Source organism: Strongylocentrotus purpuratus, unplaced genomic scaffold, assembly GCF_000002235.5.
Source record: "Strongylocentrotus purpuratus isolate Spur 01 unplaced genomic scaffold, Spur_5.0 spur5_scaffold_13, whole genome shotgun sequence".
NCBI classification, from domain to species: Eukaryota; Metazoa; Echinodermata; class Echinoidea; order Camarodonta; family Strongylocentrotidae; genus Strongylocentrotus; species Strongylocentrotus purpuratus.
In genome coordinates this window covers 4,232,567-4,255,633 of record NW_022145598.1, presented here as the reverse complement: position 1 = coordinate 4,255,633, position 23,067 = coordinate 4,232,567, and the positions used below count along the sequence as shown (strand labels likewise).

At 35.7% G+C, this 23,067-nt stretch overlaps 1 protein-coding gene and 1 long non-coding RNA gene across 2 annotated transcripts in view; one reads left to right on the top strand and one right to left on the bottom strand.

The window, feature by feature from the left end:
* Positions 1–23,067, bottom strand: part of LOC115922950 — a 54,886-nt gene extending 31,819 nt beyond the window's left edge. Inside the window, exon 1 of the long non-coding RNA XR_004063690.1 lies at positions 22,898–23,067. This is a non-coding gene — a long non-coding RNA (uncharacterized LOC115922950). The remainder of the gene's footprint in view (positions 1–22,897) is intronic.
* On the top strand, positions 527–16,743 carry LOC115922949. Its single transcript, XM_030982752.1, has 9 exons — positions 527–994; positions 3,407–3,559; positions 5,156–5,319; positions 6,366–6,496; positions 7,504–7,597; positions 8,513–8,854; positions 9,436–9,610; positions 11,121–11,254; positions 12,115–16,743. Exons 1-9 carry the CDS (start codon positions 901–903, stop codon positions 12,436–12,438), a joined length of 1,611 nt encoding a protein of 536 aa, XP_030838612.1. The 5' UTR covers positions 527–900; the 3' UTR covers positions 12,439–16,743.

Sequence of the window (23,067 nt, the reverse complement as noted above, 5' to 3'; positions counted from 1 at the left end):
TAAGTTGATCAATCTTATTGATCCATAATGTTTCAGTGATCGATATGAATTCATTTTATTAAGTCGATCAAGTAGATTGATTATATTTCTGTTTAGCGTCATCTAGAGGCTACTAAATTCGTGTGAAGAAATGGCACCCTTTTTGGTTTCCAGTGGATGAAATCTGTTGATATTGGAGGCATCCTTGTGTAATATGGATGTTAGATGCACTTAAGAAGGCAGAATGAAGGTATGTAATGATTATATGTGATGAATGATGTATATAAATGCTGTAATGATGCGATAATCTATGATTAAGTACCTTTCATTCGCACCTAACTCGCTGTGTACATTACATGGATGTAACTTACATTGAACAGTAGCCGAGACGGTCGGCTCACATACCAAATGTTATTGTTATGTAATGTACACTACGGCATGCGATTGAAAGGTACACGTATGCAAGAATGTAAACAAAGATTTGCCTAGTTTGAGTTAATGTACAAAGATGAGTACTTGGGGTGCATAATATGAGAAAGTTGTTACACTGCAAAAACCAGGGTGTTAAATATTCAACACCAGCATGGAATAGAAAAATATCAACACCCTTGGTGTTCATTTCATGTCCGATTGGCGAAAAATAACACCAACGGTGTGAAAATATTCAATTACAGGCTGATGGTGTCATATTTGGTGTTATAAAATCGCACATGCGCATAAGCTAGAGAATTCGACGAAAATCATTGGACGAAAGTTGTCATATGATCCGATATGCGCCTCTGCAGCTGCGCGCGCACAGCTAGACGAGAGCATGTGGCTAGAGAATTTCACTGGCACTGACTTGAAGTCTTGATTCTGGAGTAGTAATTCTTCAAATTAGGCCTAGATTCTAGATGTGAAGTGATCGAAGTGCATGCAACCATGCCATTAAGCGTCAGGGTCTGTTCAGCGGATCGAAGTATTAGAAAATACCTGCCTATAGATCCAGAAGACACAGTAGGATTCTTTGAACTCAGTAAGTGTACATGGTTCTTGTTTGTTATTATACAAATAACGCACGGCCCAGAGTGCAATAGCGGTGAATGCAGTACGCGCGAGGTTTCTTTAGATTGGTGCCGCTCTGTGCAACGAGCCGCTTGCGGCGAGTTGACAGTGCGAACCATCTGAAGAAACCGAGCATTTACTGCATTTACGTTTTGCACAACAGGGTCAAGTGCGTTATTTGTTTTATAAAATAGCGACACAAATAGCAACAAACGAAACTTTAGATCTAATAAGTTAGAGTCTACGAGAGTTCGATCTAGATCTAGATCTAGAGTTATGTTGGTTCTACTTCTAGACTAAGACCTTGCAAGTTGCAGGCTTACCAAAAAGTCAATGGGATTCATTGCCTTGATTAAAAATAAAATCCATACAGTGGGTCTAGAGACGAGTCTACATCAGACAGCTGAAATTCCTGGCTTCATTATAAAATCCAAAAGTCAAAACAGGCCTAAATCCAAGGCAAAAGTAAAATAAAAATTTGCTTTTTAATAATACCCCGCTGGCGCTGGCCGCTCTGATCTAGCTAGTTAGCTAGAGCTAAGCTACGCGTACGTTGCGCTGGGGATCATGGTGGAGCGTACAATATTAGCTACGCGTAGCCTACAATAATTGCAATGCAACTCGAGGGAGCGCGTACTACACGTACGCGCGCGCACTGGATCTCCATGGTCACGCGTACGCACCGTGCAATATAACTTTTTACTGCGCTTTTTCTGCACTCATTTCTGCAAAATCGTGCTTGCATCAAAATTTTTTCAATGTCATGTGACGCGTATTGACCAATCACGATGCTTAAAATACTAGAGCCATTTTATAAAAACTTTTATAGATCTAGCCTATAGTATTACGTGTTCGTCAGCTGGCGCTAGCCGCGCCTGTCGTTGGGTAGCCCAGGCCTAGAGGTCTAGGCCTACTATGCCTTGGCTGTCCGGCCGGGTTGGGTATCCGGTCAGCATGATGCCATTTAATATTTTATGGATTTCTGAAAAATTATCATTGATAAATACTCCAAAGGGCAAACATTCATGATAGATCTAGGTCTATATATTGTTATTTAATACATATTTGTTTCAAAATGTAAAGGAAAAATCAGTAGATCTAGACCTAGTCTAGGGCCTAATCCTGGGTTTTTGCAAAAATATCAGGTCTAGGCTAGATCTAGATCTAGATCTAGAAGTCTAGACTAGATCTAGACTCTAGATTTCTAGGCCTAACAGTTAGATCTAGAGTTCTAACGTTAGATCTGCATTGACATTAATTAGGCCTAGATATCTAGATCTAGATCTAACGTTAGATCTAGACTAGATCTACCCCATTCATGTAATAAAAAAAATGCAAAAATAATAAACATGGAAATTCAATCTCTAGATCTAGATCTAGATCTAGACTATTTGTAGCGCACACAACAGTCCAAACTCCACCCCCGGTTGAGCTTGATGTCCCATTTAACAGTTTTAGGGTGTATTATAAAATGGCTCTAGATCTAGCCTAGTATTTTAAGCATCGTGATTGGTCAATACGCGTCACATGGCATTGACAAATTTTTGATGCAAGCACGATTTTGCAGAAATGAGTGCAGAAAAAGCGCAGTAAAAAGTTATATTGCACGGTGCGTACGCGTGACCATGGGGATCCAGTGCGCGCGCGTACGCGTAGTACTAGTACGCTCCCTCGAGTGCATTGTAGGCTATAGGCTACGCGTAGCTAATATTGTACGCTCCAAGATCCACCATGATCCCCAGCGCAGCGTACGCGTTAGCTCTAGCTAGAGCGGGGTATTATTAGAAAGCAAATTTTTGTTTTACTTTTGCCTTGGATTTAGACCCGTTTTGACTTTTGGATTTTATAATGAAGCCAGGAATTTCAGCTGTCTGATGTAGACTCGTCTCTAGACACCCTATGCATTTTATTTTTAATCAAACAATGAATCCTGTAGACTTTTTGGTAAGCCTGCAAGGTCTTAGACCCTCATTTTATTTCTAGAACCAACATAACTCTAGATCTAGATCGAACTCTCGTATACTTAAGATCTAAACTTTTGTTTGTTGCTGTTTGTGTCGCTATTTTATAAAACAAATAACGCACTTGACCCTGTTGTGCGAAACGTAAATGCAGTGTTCGCTCGGTTTCTTCAGATGGTTCGCACTGTCAACTCGCCGCAAGCGGCTTGTTGCACAGAGCGGCACCAATATAAAGAAACCTCGCGCGTACTGCATTCACCGCTATTGCACTCTGGGACGTGCGTTATTTGTATACTATAGCACAGTTGGGCTTGTAGCAGCAGTTTTTGCAGCATTCGTTTATTATGACTGAGCCATCAATCTGTAAGAAACTGAAAAGTGCACTGTGATATTTATTCTCATTTATTTAATCTCTCCTACAGTCAGAAGAAAATTCCACATAAGGGATGGGGAAGATCTCGTACTTGTGGATGAACAAGAAGGGTTTGGTATAGACGATGACGTACTAGGAGATGTGGTGACCAGCAATCCCACAGTCAGCCTCATGGTGCTAAAAGAAGATGAAGAATGGTCTGGTAAGTTTTGGATAAAGTGCATTATAATACAAAATTGCAAATCCCTGCTAAATGTGATATCATCAGTAGCGGATTCAGGATTTTAAAATAGAGTTAGAGGGGTGCAAAGAGCATATTAAAAATAAAGAGGGGGCGCAGATCACAATTTAACCTTAGTAATGTGTATGTTCACGAGGTAATTCTCAAAATATAGAGGGGGCACATGCCGGGTGCGCCCCCTGCTGGATCCGCCACTGATCATTGTATGTGCATGCATGTTAAAATGAGTCAGCGTTCGTCTGGTAGCAGGTACAGTGTAGGCTTGTATGCTGTATAGAGTCTAGGGAATTAACATTTTGCTTTTCATAAGCAATAAATGAATGTGCAGTTCAAATTACAGGCACAGGTCTCAAAACTTGGTGGAGGAAAAAAAAACCTACCCTTTTTTGATGACGTAACCTTGCCACAAGAGCCGTGATTTGTGGGCGGTCAATGATCTAAATTCGAAGTCTAAAGATTATAAAAATTACAGATTCTTACAAATTGAATTTTTTAACAATGCAAACTTGCATTTAAAAAAAAAATGTCTTTAATTTAAATTGTGACCCCACCGAACAAATTTGAGGAGGGGACTGTGAAACGGGCGCCATACTTGTGTGTTTCTGTGCGTGTCTGTGTATGATCTTTGACCTTTTGCTTCAAAATCCTACAAAAGGCCACTCCTATGCCATTTCTCATCTGATTTTGATTCTGTTTGCTTTGTGTGATAGCACGAGGTGAGGGCTATTGGACCCATAGAAACCAATAAGTTTAATGGTTTCAATAGGGAAAGGGAAATAAAGGACCCATAGAAACCAGCAGAAAGGTTATATTGCTCCAATAGAAATCCAACACATACTTCTGTTGGTCCATTAGAAATCCATCAGAAAATTTTTGCTGATCCAATAATAGGAATCCAACAATTTCTTTCTGTTAGTCTTATACTTATAGAAAACCATCATGAAAGAATTCTGTTGGATTATATTGGACAGACCTATTGGTTTCATTGGGAACAGTCCAATGGAAAAGTAATTGAACATTTCTAAATGCTAGTATTATAATTCACTTAGACATGAATGAATGCATCAATTAACAAATTGTCCATTAAAAAATGCTCAAGTATTATAAAATTAACAAATGTGTCAGACCAATATAACTTAGCTGGTTTCTGATGGTTTTAGACTAATAGAAATTTATATGCAGTTGGACCTCCCTTATCCAGTCTCCTTTATCCAGATCACTTGAGAATTTGCCTATTTTACTCAAATAATTAGCGGAACCAACAAAGATTTCAAGCATACTCGTAATATCGCAAACTATTTGGGTTACTTATATACATTATTCCCAACATTGTTATTACACATTCAATTCAATTTTTCATGATCAGAAACATGCATTCATTCAAACTCGGCAACTGCATGTTTTGAATATAGGATTCCCTTATGCATGTTAGTGCTGATCCCAAGTGTGGGGATAAAGGAGGCCCAACTGTATTCAATTCTACCAAAGTTTAAGATGCCAGTATTCATTGTTTTTTAACAGTGCTCATGGCTTTATATCTTTTTTTCTTTATTAAAGGTTCAGATGTACATAGCATCACAAGTGCAGACACTATCAAGGTGGATACCAGCTCCTCTTCCCTGAGTAGCTCAGAATCTGATTCAAGTTTTTGCTCCAGTAGAAAGAGGCCACGATTAAATGCCCTCAGTGAATCAGGTGCAATCACTGACAACTCTTGTGAGGTAAGGTTAAGAAAAAATTGTTTGCTTCATTTCAATCTCAGCTATCATAATCAACATAATATAAGGGACTCATCACCTATACGGATTTCATATTATTTAAAATTGAAAATGATATTGGGAGAAAAAAAATACATCTAGTGTAGTTAGAACTAACATTGTAAATTAATATTTCCTGTAGTAAGGTTTTTGTAATGGTATAGGTTAACATTAGGCAACTAATTTGATTTCTTTTTTGGTACATCTAAGCTGACGACTCCTGTAAGATATTGGCCATCTTTTTTGCTTCGTCATCTGTCATAAGTTTTCCATAAACTTTTACAGTTTCATTTTCTTCCAATGGGTGGTATGATTTCAAACAAATGATATTATGTCTAGAGGTTTAAATTGAATTGCCAAATTTTATGAAATGTTTTAGAAATGGGAAAGAGAAATGAGGTAAATAATCATCGAATAATACATCTCATGATCTGGTTCCATATAGACCTCTGAGGGTATCAAGGAAAAGGACTAATATCAAAATTAAAAAGTTGAAGATGAGATGCATCGATTGTTACATAACCTTTATTGTAGTGTTCATGATGATCCCAAACATAGAATAGTTTCCTGCTGTATTGTTTGTGGATATGAAAGTAATGAACACTGTTCAGGGCACTTTAGACGGTCTCCCCATGGCATTGGGCTTGCATGTCTATATTAAGTAGAAGGAACTCGCATTACAATAAACACAAATTTACCTGTAGCCTCATGTGTCCCCTCGTGTGTGTGTATGTGCGTGTGTGCATATGTGTGTTTGGGGTGTTTGTGGGAGTGTGTATTTAACAATATTTAAACTATTTCAAGCTCTATAAATAAATATATTATTATTTAGAATTTATGATTATTGGCCATATATCAATTTTAATATCATAATGTACCTATATAAATTCATAGTCATTCATAAAATTTCGTGCCCTTAGAAAGGTCAGTATGAATTAAAGTGCCTGAAAGTGCATTATAAACTCAATATGTTTATTTATGACTTAATGGGATGATTTACCTGTTTGCAGTTTGTACAAGAAATTTTGCGGCACAGAGGTGATGCCATTCTCCGAGAGTATGAATTGACTGGAGCACTTCAAGATAAAACTAGACGGCAGATGATTAACCTTTTGGTAGCCCACATGCAAGAACACTATGGGTAAGTGCCAGCAAATTTTCTTTTATGATTGTGTAAATGCACATAATAATTATCAGGTACTACCAATTATGTGAAAAGAAACTGAGGTAACATGGTCAACTTTAAAGGAATTTGTTGTCTCTTCAAAATCATTTTTCAAAATATTCATTTTTTATGCCTCCGCCACCGTCAGGTGGTGCCGGAGGCATTATGTTTTCGGGGTTGTCCGTCCGTCCTTCCGTCCGTGCGTCCGTGTGTCCGTCCGTGCGTCCGTCCGTCGGAAACTTGTTACCACGATAACTTCAGAACTACTGGACGGATTTTTACCAAACTTGACACAAGTATTTATATACATGTGAGGATGAACTGATTAGATTTGGGGTTTAGGGGGTCAAAGGGCAAAGGTCACAGGGCCAAACAAAAATTGTAAAAAATTACCCGAAAAAAGCTCGATATTGCTATAACTTCAGACAAATTGAACTAATTTCTTTCAAACCTAGCTCAATTATGTATTAGCATGGGAGGAAGAAGATTTTGGGTTCACGGGGTCAAAGTTCATAGTGCCCAAAATTTGTAAAATCACCCAAAATGTTTCGGATTTCCAATGGCATGGAACAAGCAATAATATCTTTCTGATCGCATGATGGCAGAGGCTTAAATTTTGACCGTGCGTGGTCGAAGATTCATCTAGTTTTAAATGTGATTTGCACATGATGGTTATCAGGTATTACCAGTCTTGTGAGTGACATTTTTGGGTCATTACGTTAAAATAGATTAATGCCGTAGATGTTAGCGGCCTCATCGTCATGAGGCCTCACTTTATAAATGTATTATGAACTAACCATGTGATATTTTGAGATTTTAAAGTAATAAAAAAATACTAAACTATAGCAAATTATATGATGCAGACGAGACCACTAGGGGTATGCTACTTGTTATCAACATACTAAGTTCTGTTTTAATAGAGCCAGTCATGAGTCCATATGACTGTAATTCTCATACAGGAGATGTGCTTTCTTATTTCACAGCAAACATCCAAAAGCAGCTATGAAAACCAAATATGCCATGGGGATAGTGAATCTGTTTCCAAGACTCAAGGATCCGTTTACTAGCACAGGTCATGTAAGTATTATAATCTGGGCCCATATTCAAATAAATACTTTGACTAAGTAAGTTTTTTTACTAAGTATTTTGGCTAAGGTATTTACTTATTTTGTATTCAATTCAGTTCTTAGCATTTTACTTTAGTAAGTCAAAATTTAAGTAAAATACTTATTGAGAGGCATTGTGACATCACGATTTTGTGACCAAATGATGCGCAATCAACACATTGCACCAAAAATGCGCTACTTCATAATTCTCCGCAGCTGAGAGTGACTGCGCACATACATGTAAGCCTTCATCTACCAGTTAAATTTGTAAATGCTTTGGCTTAAGTCTCCTCTAGAGGTGTCTTAAATTTAAAGTAAAATACTTAGCCAAATTTATGAATTGAATACCAAAATCTGCAAAGTATTTTATCCGAGCAAAAATCTAAGAAAAAATATTTATTTTTCTGACTGAAGTATTTAATTGAATATGGGCCCTGCATGGTCCTCTCTGATAAGAAGGTATTGCATTCCATTAATCAAAAGAAAACTTATGATACTCTGATAAGATAAAAATACCCTCAAAATCTCTCTAAATTATATTCTGAGAAGAATTTTTTTTTTTTAATTTTATCTTGTGTAGGTCACACTCCACCATCTTTGGCACAATATCCAATAAGAAATGTATGATACCATTCTACTCTCCTTCACAACCACTCAAAACTCTTTTTTTCTTGAAGTGGGGCAGAGTGATGGCTGCTTCCTTGTATCAAAGTCAAGATGCTTGCATTATATGACACTAATGCTACTTTGCTAAAATTTCTTTGAAAACTACAATTTCTCATCACATCATTTTGTGCATCATTTCAAGGTTAATATTATCAACAAAAAGCTTATACATACATTTTCAACCACGCGGTCAAAGATTCATCTCGTTCTTTCACTTTAGGAAGCTTATTTTGATGCAAGAAGTAACACGGGATTCCTGGCTGCTAGAATAAAAAATGTTAACCGCACAACAGAGGAGAAGACATCCAACCCATTACCCAAGCCATCAAGCAGAGATGGTGGTCCTGGGAAGGTCCGAGAAGGTGACCAAGAATCTGCTCCAGGCTGCACCTATGATGAAGACCTCAACTGGTTACGACACTGTCCAACATTAGAACGTGATTCTACCCTGGTTGTTGAAAAGATGAAATCCACTTTTCCTGTTAGACAGCATATGGTCAGGGACGGACGCTCCGCATCGGATATTTTGGAACAGTTTCCTTTTGAAACTGTTCCAGGTTTGGTAAGTGTTACAAAAAAATTTACTCCTAATTCTTGATTTAGCCTCTCAGGCCTAAGGCAACAAAATTATGTGTATGGGAATTAAAGCATCAGAATTATTACTTGGCACTGAGGCATCAAATTCATATTTCTCTGTTTTATTATATATGTTTGAGATTTTGAAAATATCAGTCCGAAGATTCTGCCAGTTTTATCCTTCAATCTGTATCTGTATTTACCGCATGTGACTGTCTGTTGGTGAACAATCACCATTACTGGTTGTCATGTACCTTTGGACAGTGAGCATCAACATGAGTGATATCTAGCAAATCTAATCTATTTCAAAGGTCCAGCAAGTTTCATTCATGTATGGATTTTGTGTAGAGAGACCTTCAAAAGTACTTCTTAGTGGTTGCTATTCAGATAAATATTTGAAGAATCCCCTTTTCCTGGATCTGGGGTGTGTATATATGGGGGTCTGAGCTTTGACGGTACCTTATTATATTGCTGATTTAGTCTAACTGGGGTATCTGTACTGTAAAATTATGCATAGTTTATTTTTTCTCTCTTTTCCCCGTTTTCCTTTTACATGTATTCTTGCAGATTGAGGTAGATTTTCGGAAACTTTTTCCTGAAAATCACTCGCGTTTCCTGACCAAATGGCCCGAGTTGAAGCCCAAGGTTGTTACACTTGCAAGACAACTTCTGAAGCAGAAAGGAAACTTGACAGTGATGGAGCTTCTGTCATCTTATGACAGTTCTGATCAAAATAAAGAAGGTATTTTTGCACATTCCCTTGAATGCACCCTCCGATGTCATAAAGGGTGGAATTCTTGATGGTGGTTTATTTGAGACCATGGATAAACCATTGATAGGTTAGTTTAAATTTGAGCATATATGTGCTTCACACAAGCATGTTCATTGGACAAGTTTTAGAATACATGCAAATCTAATCCAATCCATGGTTTTGAACCAAGTTTAGACCTTGGTCTTAAACCACCATTGAGAATTCCACCAAAGAGCTTGCAGTCTCATTAAAAATGTATATTAAGGGACAAGTATGCTGAAATCACAAAAAATGACCCATCCCAATTAAAACAATTCCCCCCCCCCTTTTTTTTGTCAACTCCTCCAACAAATTATATTTATCTGGAAGGCTGGGATACAGTAGGGTTATTGGGCATCTCAAATAATGTGGACTCTTGTTGCAATGAGAATTACAAAAAATTACATTACATGCCCACTTGGCAAAGTTATTTGTAGTTGGAACATGCTCTCCATAATTCTTTTATTATATTAATTATATAATTATGAAGAAGAAATTTATATAATTATGAAGAAAAAAGTTTGTTGCATGGCCCATTGTGGAATCTTTATAAGGATTATCACATTGCCAATCATTACTTTTGAAATAGAATGAGCTTCTGTTTTGAAACAAAGCATCATGTTTATATGTTCACTTTGTTATTTTTCTTCCTCAGATATGATATGCATGGCTTATTATCTTATAATATGAACTTGAATCGACCCCACAGGACCCTGCATTTACATATTAGCAGCTTGCTTGTGTTTACTCTGTCTTTATTTGAAGATAAATGCTTTAGAATTCAGAAAATCATGATATTTTTGTTTTTCTTCATTAGTTAACTTTGAAAAATATGGTGGCCCATAGGGGACATATTTGATAAATTGTTAATTGCAACATTTGATTCCAGTATTGATGCAATTTTTGTGATTTAATCATGAAAAGGATGTCAAATTGGGTAGAAGCATGTTAAATTCAGTAGAACAAGAAAAAAATTGTAAAAAAAAAAACATGAACTTATGCTACTAAAGAGTTTGTTATATATGTGTCAACAGAGAACAATCTAGGTTAGGTGCTTTGCCATGAATGTTGCCTTCTCCCATGCATAAATATCCCGTTTATTATTTTCCTATTGATTTCTTTTTTCCCATCCCCCTTTGTATAAATTCTCATAAGAAAGAAGAAGAAGGCGTTGCTATAAGTGTCAGTAAAATTTCTCCAAGGGTGCCAAGCTGGCATCAATTGGATTTTTGGTTTAGTACCCCTAAACTGCATTAACAGCCACTTGCATGCTTTGGCTATAATATTGATAAGTCCTCGACTATATACTTATTTCTTATAATAGTTTCTTGTTACAGGCTATTTTGATTCAAATTTTAGCAGGTCAGTTTGTAATTATTTTGGTACATTTAACTTCTATTTTTCACCTTGATCAACATGTAAGCCTGTTTAATAATAACCATTTTCATTTTGTAATGCACAGGATGGAATTCCAGCACATCTGCTATCCTCCTCCTCTTGTGCCTATTGCCTCCTGCAAGCCAAGGGAAGTCCAAAGCTGCGTCAGCAAAAGTGTCCATTTCTTCAGCTCTCTCGAGGGTTATTCAATTTCAGAAGGTATTTAGCTTTTCATTACGAAAGAGAACTGTAAATATTAAGTACCGGTAATACCCTGTCACATAAAACACATTCTTGCTGCATTAAAAAAAAAGTTTCAGAAAGCATCGTGATGTGTGTTCAAAGAGAACAATTATATTGGTTTATGATCTCTTACATGAAGAGGCTTAGACTGATTTGGACAGAGAAGGTGCTCGAGAAATTTAGGCCTATTCAAAAACTTCACCCGCCTTGAAATTGGTCGGAGTAAAATAAACTAGAACAGTAGACATCAAGATTTGCAAACAAATACTAGGAACATGTTGTGTATGAAAACATAGTAACAACTTGTGTGATATATCAGGCATGTTGCCTTTGATTTTCACAGCCCTACATGGAGAATCAATAAATGAAAAGGAATATTTCATGCCACAAATTTGCTGCAAGTTAATAATAGTGCAGAAATTGCAGTATCTTTATTTTTCGTACTCCTTTTGTGGAAGTTGAAATGTCTTGACCACATTAGAAAGACCCTTTTTAATCATATACATAAAACAAGCTTTGAAAGTACTTGCATTTTTACCCCTCTACAGGGTAAGAAAAATTGTATTTCATTACAAAAAATATCATCTGATATTTTGATGTTATATCATTTGATGGACCAATTCCAATTCTTTTCTTTGATGTAAATTTGATTTGGTTTTATGTCCTACATTATTGTCCAATAACCCTTTTGTAAAAACACAATTTCCCCCAGTACTACATGTAAGGCTGTCTTTTAAAAATGTTGATCGAAATATGTTGTTCATTGAAATGCGTTGAGTATTGAAATGCGTTGAGTGCTAGTTACATTCTATACAAATAATTTGTTTTCAACACAGACAGGAGGGAGTATTCAAGCATTCCTCGACAACACAAAAGAGACCAAGAGTCAACCGTTCCTTCTGGCAATTGGCAATTCCAAGGCCCGAATCACCAACTACATGATCATTGTGGATCACAAGGCCATTCCATGTTCGGCACGCACGGTCGAAGCAGCAGTAGATTTACTCTTCAAGACCCACTTTGTCTTTGGCCTGCAGTACTGCTTGTCTCTGCGGCAGTTCTGGACTTTTGTCCAGACTGCCATTTTTGAAATCGATATCGGAGTGTCCCGGGAAACACCAAGAGTACGTGAAATTAGATCGAAATTGTTAGCACCATGATTTGCTTCAAATGCCACAAACAGTTTGCAATACCCAAATTGGTTCAACATTTGAGATTGAAACATGGAGTTATTGAAGATGGTAAAGAAGTATTGACCTGTGGGCAGGGAGCTTGTGCGAGAACATTTCATACTTTTCGAGGATTTCGGGGACATTTGCAGACTCACCTTAAAACCGATTTTCCAGATAATAAAGAGCAGTCTAATGAAAATGATAAAGTGAGTGACTTTCCTGAAGAAAGTCTTGAAAGTCTTCAAGAATACAATATTAATAATGATGAGATTGTTGAAGATCAGGATGTATATGAAGATGACATTTTATCTGTAGATACCTTGAACAGGCAGTGTGTAAATGTAATTTCAAAATTTTCAGCAAATAGTGCAAACTCTGGAAAAGTTGTAAATGATGTAGTAGAAACAACCAGTGCGATTGTAGGTGATGTAGTAAAAAGTGCATCGGCAGCCGTTACAGCTGCTTTCTTAAAACATAAGCTGCCTATAGAATCCGAGGCTTATAAGGAGATTCAAACACATTTTGCTATGCTTGAAAAGCCCTTTGAAAATTTGAATTCAGAATATAAGCGGACAAAGTATTGTGAATCAATTGGACTTGTTGAACCACAAGAAATCAAGTTAGGCATCCGATATGATAGTCGTCTCAATAAAAGAACTAAGCAGTATGAACAGATTGCTATTGAAGATACATTTGTTTACGTTCCCATTTTAGATTCTTTGAAGCAGCTTTTAAGCAATAAAGATATATTGCATTTTGCTACTCATGACCATAAGAGCACAGATGGTGTAATGAGAGATTATTGTGATGGTTCACAATTTGAGAAAACCCCTCTTTTCCATGAAGATGAGAATGCCCTCCAAATTCACTGTTTTTATGATGATTTCGAGACTGTGAACCCCATTGGTTCAAAAACAAAAATTCACAAGATAGGTGCTTTATATTTCATTTTGAAAAATCTGCCACCAAAGTATAATTCCAATCTTTCCAATATCAATCTTATAGCTCTATGGTATGCTGAAGATGCCAAGAAATATGGATTTAATGCTATTCTCAAGCACATTGTAAAAGACATTAATATCCTGTCAACAGTTGGCATTGCTCTCCCTAATGGAATTGTGAAGAAGGGGACCATTACTCAAATAAGTGCTGATAATCTTGGTGCTAATTCCCTACTGGGATTTGTAGAGAGCTTTTCTGCTCATTATTACTGTCGATTATGTGTTACAAGTAAGGAAGAGGCACAGAACAAATTCAAAGAGGTTTCAATGGATATGCGCACCAGGCAGACTTATGAGCAACATTTAGAAGAAGCTGAAGCTCAAACTACCCAGTCACATGTGTTTGGAGTGAAACAAAAGACTGTATTGAATGATTGTATTTACTTTCATGTCTTGGCAAACTTTTCACTAGATATAATGCATGATCTTTTGGAAGGCATAGTTCAGTATGAGCTGAAACTTGTTCTAGAGTATTTCATATATGAAAGGCAACCGCCCCTCTTGTCCCAAGATGAACTGAATCAGAGAGTCGCCAGCCATTGCTTAAACCGTACAGATAACAAGAACAAACCATCCTTTATTAAACTTAGGTCAGCTAGGAATGATGTTGGACAGAAGGCTATGCAAGCATGGTGCTTGATTCGAAATCTGCCATTCATAATTGCTCAAGACATTGAAGAAGGAAATGTCTACTGGGAATTGCTACTTAGATTACTAGATTGTATGGACATTATTTTTGCTCCTCAATTGACAGCAGGCTTGATAGCCCAATTGTCTATTCTTACTGAAGAACATCACACACATTTCCAGAAAACCTTTCCTGACAGAAGGTTGTTGCCAAAACACCACTTTATGGTGCATTATCCAACGTGTTTGAGAGAAGTTGGGCCACTCATACATGTATGGTGTATGAGGTACGAAGCGAAACATCACTATTTTGGCCGTGTTGCAGAATCTGTGCGTAATTACAAAAACATTTGTAAATCACTTGCCAAAAAACATCAGACAGCACTAACGTTCCATCTTCAGTCAAACCATCCTTTGGAATATCTGGAGGTTGGGCCAGGTAGTTCACTACTTTTGTCAGATTTAGATGAAAATATTGGACAGATTGTGCAAGAGCAAATCCAAGTAGAGGATCTTTCTACTGAATTATTTGATGCCAACTGGGTTAAAGTACATGGAACACATTATCAGTTGTCACTTCTGGTCTGCCATGATGTTAGCGAGCTTCCTCTGTTTGGTCAAATAGAGCATATCATTGTACACAATAGCACTGTATTTTTTGTACTTGTCCAATTAGATACAGTGTATTACAATTCACACTATCATGCCTATGCAGTAGAATTTAGTTTTCCACGTTGTCATGTAGTGAAGAATCAAAAGGAACTTGTTGACTACAAACCACTAGATTTGATGACAACTTTGTCGAAGACAGACTCGAGGAAGTATGTAGCACCAAGGCATGTACTTTTTAAGTAATTTAAAGCTTTCAAGCTAATGTCTGGTTTTGCTTAGTGGTATCAATTGGTTTTAAAAATAATTTTGATCAATAATATTTTGGACTCTTAATTGTTAACATCTTTAAATTGGTTAATTCGAAACCAAATTGAAGTCAAATAGCTGTTGTATATTTTCTTTTTTTTTCTTACAAGAAAAACAATTCTATGATGTTTGTGCATGAAAGCCAGTGAACTAGAAGTGCATGGACTGATTTTTGTTGTTGTTGTTTATATCCTGTTGGAAAAACGAGCAGCGAATTAGTTGATATAGAAATGCATAATTTTACTTTTTGATTTTTTCTCCCAGGAGTAAAATGGGAAATACATGTTTGTAAACAGAAAGCTGTAAAAGAATGTTCACCTATATTAGAATGAATGTGGAATTTATAGTGTTTTTTTAATGTTTTTGAAACATTTGTTTAACCCTTTACAAGCAGTGAAGGAGATAAAAATCCCCTGAAATAATTAAATCATCCTGAATCTCAATGGTTGCAGGCCTGTGGTAAAAAAAAATCTTGTTAAACAAAACTGCTGGATAAGATTTGTTAGTTTTGCTATTGTTCTTGAAGGCTGCTTCCTAGCATAAGACATTAAAAAGCCTTACTATAATTAGTCTGCGAGCACAGACCATTGGCTTCGGTTTTGCAATTTGCATAGTGCACGATGTAAAATGGAATATGTTTGTAAACAGAAAGCTGTAAAAGAATGTTCACCTATATTAGAATGAATGTAGAATTTATAGTGTTTTTTCAATGTTTTTGAAACATTTGTTTAACCCTTTACAAGCAGTGAAGCTAGGAGATAAAAATCCCCTGAAATAATTAAATCATCCTGAATCTCAATGGTTGCAGGCCTGTGGTAAAAAAATCTTGTTCAACAAAACTGCTGGATGAGATTTGTTAGTGTTGCTATTGTTCTAGCATAAGAAATTAAAGTCATACTATAATTAGTCTGCGGGCACAGACCATTGGCTTCGGTTTTGCAATTTGCATAGTGCACGATGTAGAGTCTGCATTTAGAGACTACATATACACATACAGTTATGCTCCCTTTAAGGGATCATGATATGAGTGAAAGTAGTCTCTGACTGCAGACTCTGAAATATGCACTACGAAACTTGCGAAAAACCGAAGCCGAGAGTCTGCCTGCAGATTATACTAGCAGTTTCCAAGGTTTTTTTTTGGGGGGGGGGGCACTCTGTATATTTCATATGAAAAAGATTCTGTGATATTTTCCTTCAGCATGCATGTACTAGGATTCAAGGTGAAATGTGTCAAAATTCTTATTAGCTACATAATTCACTCTGATGTAGAAGCATAATGTTTGTTGTTCTTTTTGTTTTGTCTTCATTTATACATGCATTTTGCATCCTGTTTAGTTTCTATTTATTAGAAACGACTTTGATTTTTCATTCCTTGAAAGGAATTATGACATTGTTTAAAGTTTTTATATTGGAAAATTTTTAGTTACTTGTTTCATCCTTTTTTTTTTTTACTTATAAGGGTGGATTCATAATAACAGATTTTGAATGATTTTTAGTTACTTGTTTCATCCTTTTTTTTTTACTTATAAGGGTGGATTCATAATAACAGATTTTGAATGATTTAAAAAAGTGTGTTTTGTTGTATTCAGACAAATGAGTCACAGATTTTGAATACATGACAAAAGGATTTAATGTTGAACCATACAAGATAAAAACGCTAAGCATCATTGATTTCAACATGAATGAAAACAAGTTGTTTAATTTATTGATTAAACAAGCACCATGTGTTTTTGTTTACGAAAAAAAATTGTTTCTTTTCACTTCTTGTGTGTATTTGAATATTTTCTGTGCATGTGTTAAGATGGAGTGAGCTGGAATGAATTGTTGGTGTTGAAAGAATGGTGTGTTGAGTTTTTTAAACACTGAGACTAGCATTGAATTGCAATACCAAGAGTAGAAAAGTAGTAGACCTTTAGTGTTATATAACACCAAAAATAGGATTTATTGCAACACCGAAGAATGGTGCTGGATTTTATATTAACACCATAAATAGAATTGGATTGCAACACCAAGAGCAGAATTATACTATTTAATTCTAGAATTGGTGTAAAATAACACCAACAATAGAATTGAAGTGCAACACCAAGAGTAGAATTAAAATTATTTCATTCCAGGCGGTGGTGTTAAATAACACCAGAAATCAGATTCATTGTTACACCAGAAAATGGTGTAGGATTTTATATTAACACCAAAAATAGAATTGAATTGCAACACCAAGAGTAGAATTGAATCATTCAAATCCAGACCTTGGTGTTAAATAACACCAACTGGTGTTTTCCGATATAGATACCGGAATGGTGTTAATATTAACACCTATGGTGTTGAATTTAACACCACTGTTTTTGCAGTGTACATGATTTATATAAGTTTATATTGATAATTAATAGATGGTTTAGTTATAAAGATACATGCTGTAATTATGAACAGAAGTGATACGAAGGATGTATGTCAGAAGTCTGACTTAGTTCAATTAAGCTGGTAGTAACAAACAGTTATAATTGTACTTAGTTTATAATGCAGTACAAGTTAATGTGTGAGATCAGGAAAAGAGCTAAAACAAAGGTTAAAACAAGGGGTTAATTAGCTGTAAGGTGCATATTATTGATAAGAGTCATACAGTATTGTTGATGAACAGTTGATTTATGATCCGTTCAATCTATTTTCATTTGTGTAGTTTTTTACGGAGCATTTGGAGCAACGAGAGAATTGGAACAATAAAGAAACGACCAATAACAATAGTCAAAGATGCTTCCGCTACACATAACGTCTAAGAAGATTAATCGAGAATAATCCATATTCTCACAATCTTTTAATAGAAAGAAATAAGCAAAATTATTACAACCTTATGGGCAATAGTGTAAAATGGAAAATTACATTACAAAAATTGTTTGGTGTAGGCCTACCTCAAAATCAAATATAAATTCTAAACTCTCTTACCATAATACATCGTTTTCAACCTTGAAAATTGGTTTAATAAAATTAGATGAAATTGGATCTACCTCAAAATTATATATTATTCAATTATGTAAATCTTTCACCATCTGTGTTTATTTCGAATCGACCGCAGAATATAGTCTTTCTATTCTTCTTGAACAAAATATTATTAATGTGAAAGCTTCTTAACACATACTCTGCCATGTCTGGATCATACTTTTACACTAGGGGTGCTCACTCGAAAATTCTCTCTTTTTTTAAATATTAGTTTGGGGCTCCATTTTAATACACCAATATTTGTTGACAGCATCCCCGCAGTATCCCGAGCAACGACTTTTAAAAGAAAAAAAACCCAGCCAACCAGGCCACAATAGCGGTTCCATAGAGGGGGCTTGTGAATAGAAAGGGTGTATCAGGCATCGGATGGAGCTGACTAACGCCCACCCTCCCCCCCCCCCCCCACTCTGAAACCCCAACGTTAAATGGTACAGCCCGTGAGACCGACAGCCCTCAACATTTACAATGTCAGTCTCGCGGGCCGTCAGACTATATTTATTAATTTACCAAAATCGGTCTTGTAGGCTGTTGTATCACATTGATGACTCCGTCGTTAAAAAGCAATCAATAATGTGGTTTCCCTTGACGCCACGCAGGACGCCCAGGAACTTTAAACTCCCCTTTGGAGGGCATTTCGCCCCTCCCTTTTCATTGAATTCTGCATACGCCCTTATAGCTGTGCTATGCATTATGCAGACACATTCTTTACAAAAAGGTTAAATTCAATACTAATTAATAAAAGACAACAAAATGAAATACGAAAAAAACTGTTGAAATAAGACAAAAATATAATCATGATAAAATACATTTTATATAAAACTCACCGCAAAGTCCTGCTGCTATGTCAGATAATGGCGGATTAGAATTATATGTATAACCGGCATCAGAATTATTGTCGAGAGAGAAATAAAACCGGGTAGAATAACGTTCCACTATCTAACAACAAAGTTATATCCATTCTAATATGAGTGTAGTCACTGCACATAACGATCTGCTATGTCCAGGACTTATAAAGTGTAGATTTGCAAGTCCCCGTTTGGTTTATACTCCAACCCAATCACGTTGAATGCGGTTAATTTATCCCTCCTTTGTTTTGTCAAGGTTCCATGTTTGCGGAAGAAAAAAAAATGCGAGAATGTGTGCACATCATTCATCAGCCGGTCACAGCTCATATCAGATTGAATTAAAACGTTGAAGTATTGATTTACAGATCACTAAAAAGAAAATTCTCATTACATTATGGGAACTTGGTTTGTAAATTAAAAACAAAAAGGGAAAACATGCAAAGATCATTAAAATCATTCCCCCAAATCCAATTCTATATATCTGTTGACAAAAAATCAAACCACGAAAACTGTAAGAGATGACATTTTAAAAACTTAATTCACTTTTGATTGTCGCAAAATGCATATCATTATCGTGACAGTTTGGATGTGTTGAGGTGTCGTGGGCTAGTGGTTCATTCATTTGATTCTCATACAAGGGTTCAGGATTCGAATCCCAGCACTAACTCAATTTTGTTTGTTTTACCTGACTGCTATGAAGCCATCAGGGTACCGACGGCATTAAGTCCTCTCCGAGAGACTTGTTAATGGGAATTAATGCCTTGTTAATGGGGATTAATGCCTTACCAAAAGGCACTAGCGCATCGACGTGGTTTCGATCCCGGACCTTTCGGTTACAAGACCACCGCTCTACCACTGAGCCATCGCTCCTCCACATTTGCCCCTCCCCACCCAGGTGTAAATGGGTAACTGGCATTTGCTGAGATCATAATAATAATTAGTAATAATAATAATTAAAGGGCCCACAGGAATTACATCACTAATGCTGACAAGGCTTTACCGGGTAAACAAATTATTATCGTTAGTGGTAGAAGAAGTATTGTTATTTTTTGAAATTATTATTAAATAATTATTATTATCATCTTTATTATTATCATCATCATCATTTTTAGTATTAATATTACTTCTACTATTACAGTTTATCGTACATGTATGTTTATCATGATGACCTGTCAATTATGGGTGTCGTGAAAGTTTAAACCAAATGAATTTGTATTTCGTAAACTGTATTTTTCTATTTTTATAATGTTGATGTCATGTGATGATCATTTGTTGTTTTCTACTTTCCTAACAATTGTTAATTTTTTATGACGCTTGCATTGTTTTACCATTCTTTAATTTGTGCGTCAAATGTGCCTCTTTCAGGTAGATTTGTGCACCATATAGTACAAAATAATAATGATAATTGAAAATTGGACTATTAATTAGGTAATTGCAATCACTTAAGTCGATTCGGCAACTCACGGTCGTTATTTTCACACAAAGAGACTTTTTCAAGCGCTTTCATTTTGAGGGAAGTTCTGAATTAGTATTATCTTAATATCTTTCAAATGCCGGTGGAATTTAACCTTTTCATTATTTTGGCCTGCAAATGGGACATAATACCTTTAAAGGATTTGCTAGATTTGATCTATGTTCATTTTTTTGGGGGGGATGCCTCTTTTGAACCCTTAAAAATCTACTAGGAAAGTTGGCAGGAAAAAAAATTATTCTCAGAGTGCCCATTTATTTTAGCTCCTTCCCAACACCATCAACATTCTTACTTAGCCTACTGTGTTACGTGTCACGGAGAAGCTCATGCAAGGTTTCCTCACTTCTCGTTCCCTCTATACACGTTAAGTGAAAAAATATGTGGAGTTTTTTTTGCTCCGAGTCGCAGGTACCAGTTTTAAAATGTTGTCTCACTAATTAGTTTTATTGTTATAGTTATTCCATGTACATGTATTTTATCTGTTTATATCTAAAATTGAATTAGACAACATTTTCATCGATATGTTGCTTTGATCTTGTTGTTACATTTTATATACATCTGTAATTCAGCTTCTTGCTTTAGATCATGCATGTTGTCTAATAAACCAATTAAATTGAATGAAACAATAGGTGTATATTTGATAAGTTTGGATAATACTTATACTTAATCATTTGAAATTTATTCAAGTTTCTAAACTAATTTCATTTCTCTCTGTTCCTCATCCCTTCTTTCCAGCGCAATCGTCCTTTGTATACTGTCTAACCCATTCCCAGCTGAAGTCACATTTCATCAAAATTCATCATAATCATAAGAAGTTATTTAAAAATTCGTTTGGGATGCAAGTTCCCACGGTCATACATTATATGCCATTTTATGTATACACTGTTGAATAATGAAGGTTTTGCTATTTTTGCTTAACAAAAAACACATTATAACATTATTTTATTACAAATACTTATTTTAAATACATGATCCATCATTTGTCCATGACATGTTACCTTTATGATAATAATATGAAATGATATAAGAGGTTATGAATAATTGGGCCCAGCTTTCAATATTATGAACATTGACTATTAATAACATCAATTACATGACTCACCTCAATGGAACATTATTTCATCAACTGCCCGTTTCTCATTTTCGACATAATTGAATGAAATTACTTCAGTGTGTAGTTTTACATTATTCTAAATAAAACTTAGTAATCGAATTGTCAAAATCAATGCTCATACAATCATTTATATCCGTATTGGTTACATTGGTGCTATTTTCCATTTCTGATGGCGATGTGTTGCATCTAGAAATCATAAGGGAAAACATATTCTCCTTCATTTACATTGTTTCCCATAAAGTTTGGGGAAAATCTTGTTCGGAAAAGATATAAACATTTTATCAAGCATGAAATGTATTGTCTCAATCATTAGACATAAGTAAAAGAATGTTCCAACATTATGGGCAAAAAGTGTATCTCTCTCTCAGTCTCTCCCCTGTTTTTAAACTCATGTTATTTTTTCTTATAATTGCTGATTAATTCGTTCTATGTTTTATTTATGATGAATTATATTCATTATTGGTCCAGGGTCCACCTCAGACGTGCATTAAAAGAATCATGTTATCAAGGAAACGTGACTGGTAATGTGTCCCTTTTATTAACAAAAAGAGTTGTTACTTATTTTAATATCAACATGTAAATCGGAAGCCTATTCATATTGCTTTCATCTCCTTCCTGTTAACTTTGGTCAAGTTGCTATATGTCGCGAAAATTCAATTTGTCACATTTAATTATTATTATTAAGACTATTATTACCAATCATCACAATTCGCATTTTCAATATAAATTATTGTTATCGAGAATATAATTGCTATCATGGTCATCATTATTACCATCATCATCACCGTAATCATCGTCATCATCATTATGATCAGCTATACTTGACTTTCACTTCACGTGTTTTGATTTCATCTGGAGGCTCTCTCCCCCGCTCTCCCCCCCCCCCCTCTCTCTCTCTCTCTCTCTCTCTCTCTCTCTCTCTCTCTCGTTAAATGATTCCGAACAGTTTGATTTAAACAACACTTTATTGCTAAAATAAAATTGATTTGATTTAATTGACAGGCGAAACTGACATTTTGCATATACTACTCATGGGCAAGAATTATTATTTTTTAAACTTTTTTTGCTCGTTCCTCAGCAATTGAGTGTTGTCTTGTTGTTGTTGTTGTTGTTGTTGTGTTTTTTTTGGTTTTACTTTGTTAATTGTTATTTAGTGGTCCAAAACTTAGGCAAAGAGGGTCAAAGTGTACGTATACATACATACTTTCCTTGATATTTCGGCTCTTGCCTTGTATTGTTCGCTCTTTGTCACATAAATAATTATGTACGTTGTAATGATTAACTTCATCATTTTATGCGCGTGCTATCTTTGGCAATCGTACCGCAATATTATTTTAATGTACATTACACTGTAGCCATTTGGTCCACTCGTATATACCAACTGCATATCGTGTTTACACATAGATGTCATAGTCAATAACATGCAAGATGATTATCATTCCTAAACATGCAATGCACACAAAATCTCATGCGTTCTTACCAAAAATAAAGGTAAATATTCCAAATCCGACTTTCAAATCAACTTTGGAAAGCTCCCCCAAATTTCATCCATTCATCCATCATCTAAAGGTCAACGCAATCCACTGCTAACGTACGCGAGAGTATTCCATAAACATCTTCGTCTTCTCAACAAATGAAAGCTATATTTTT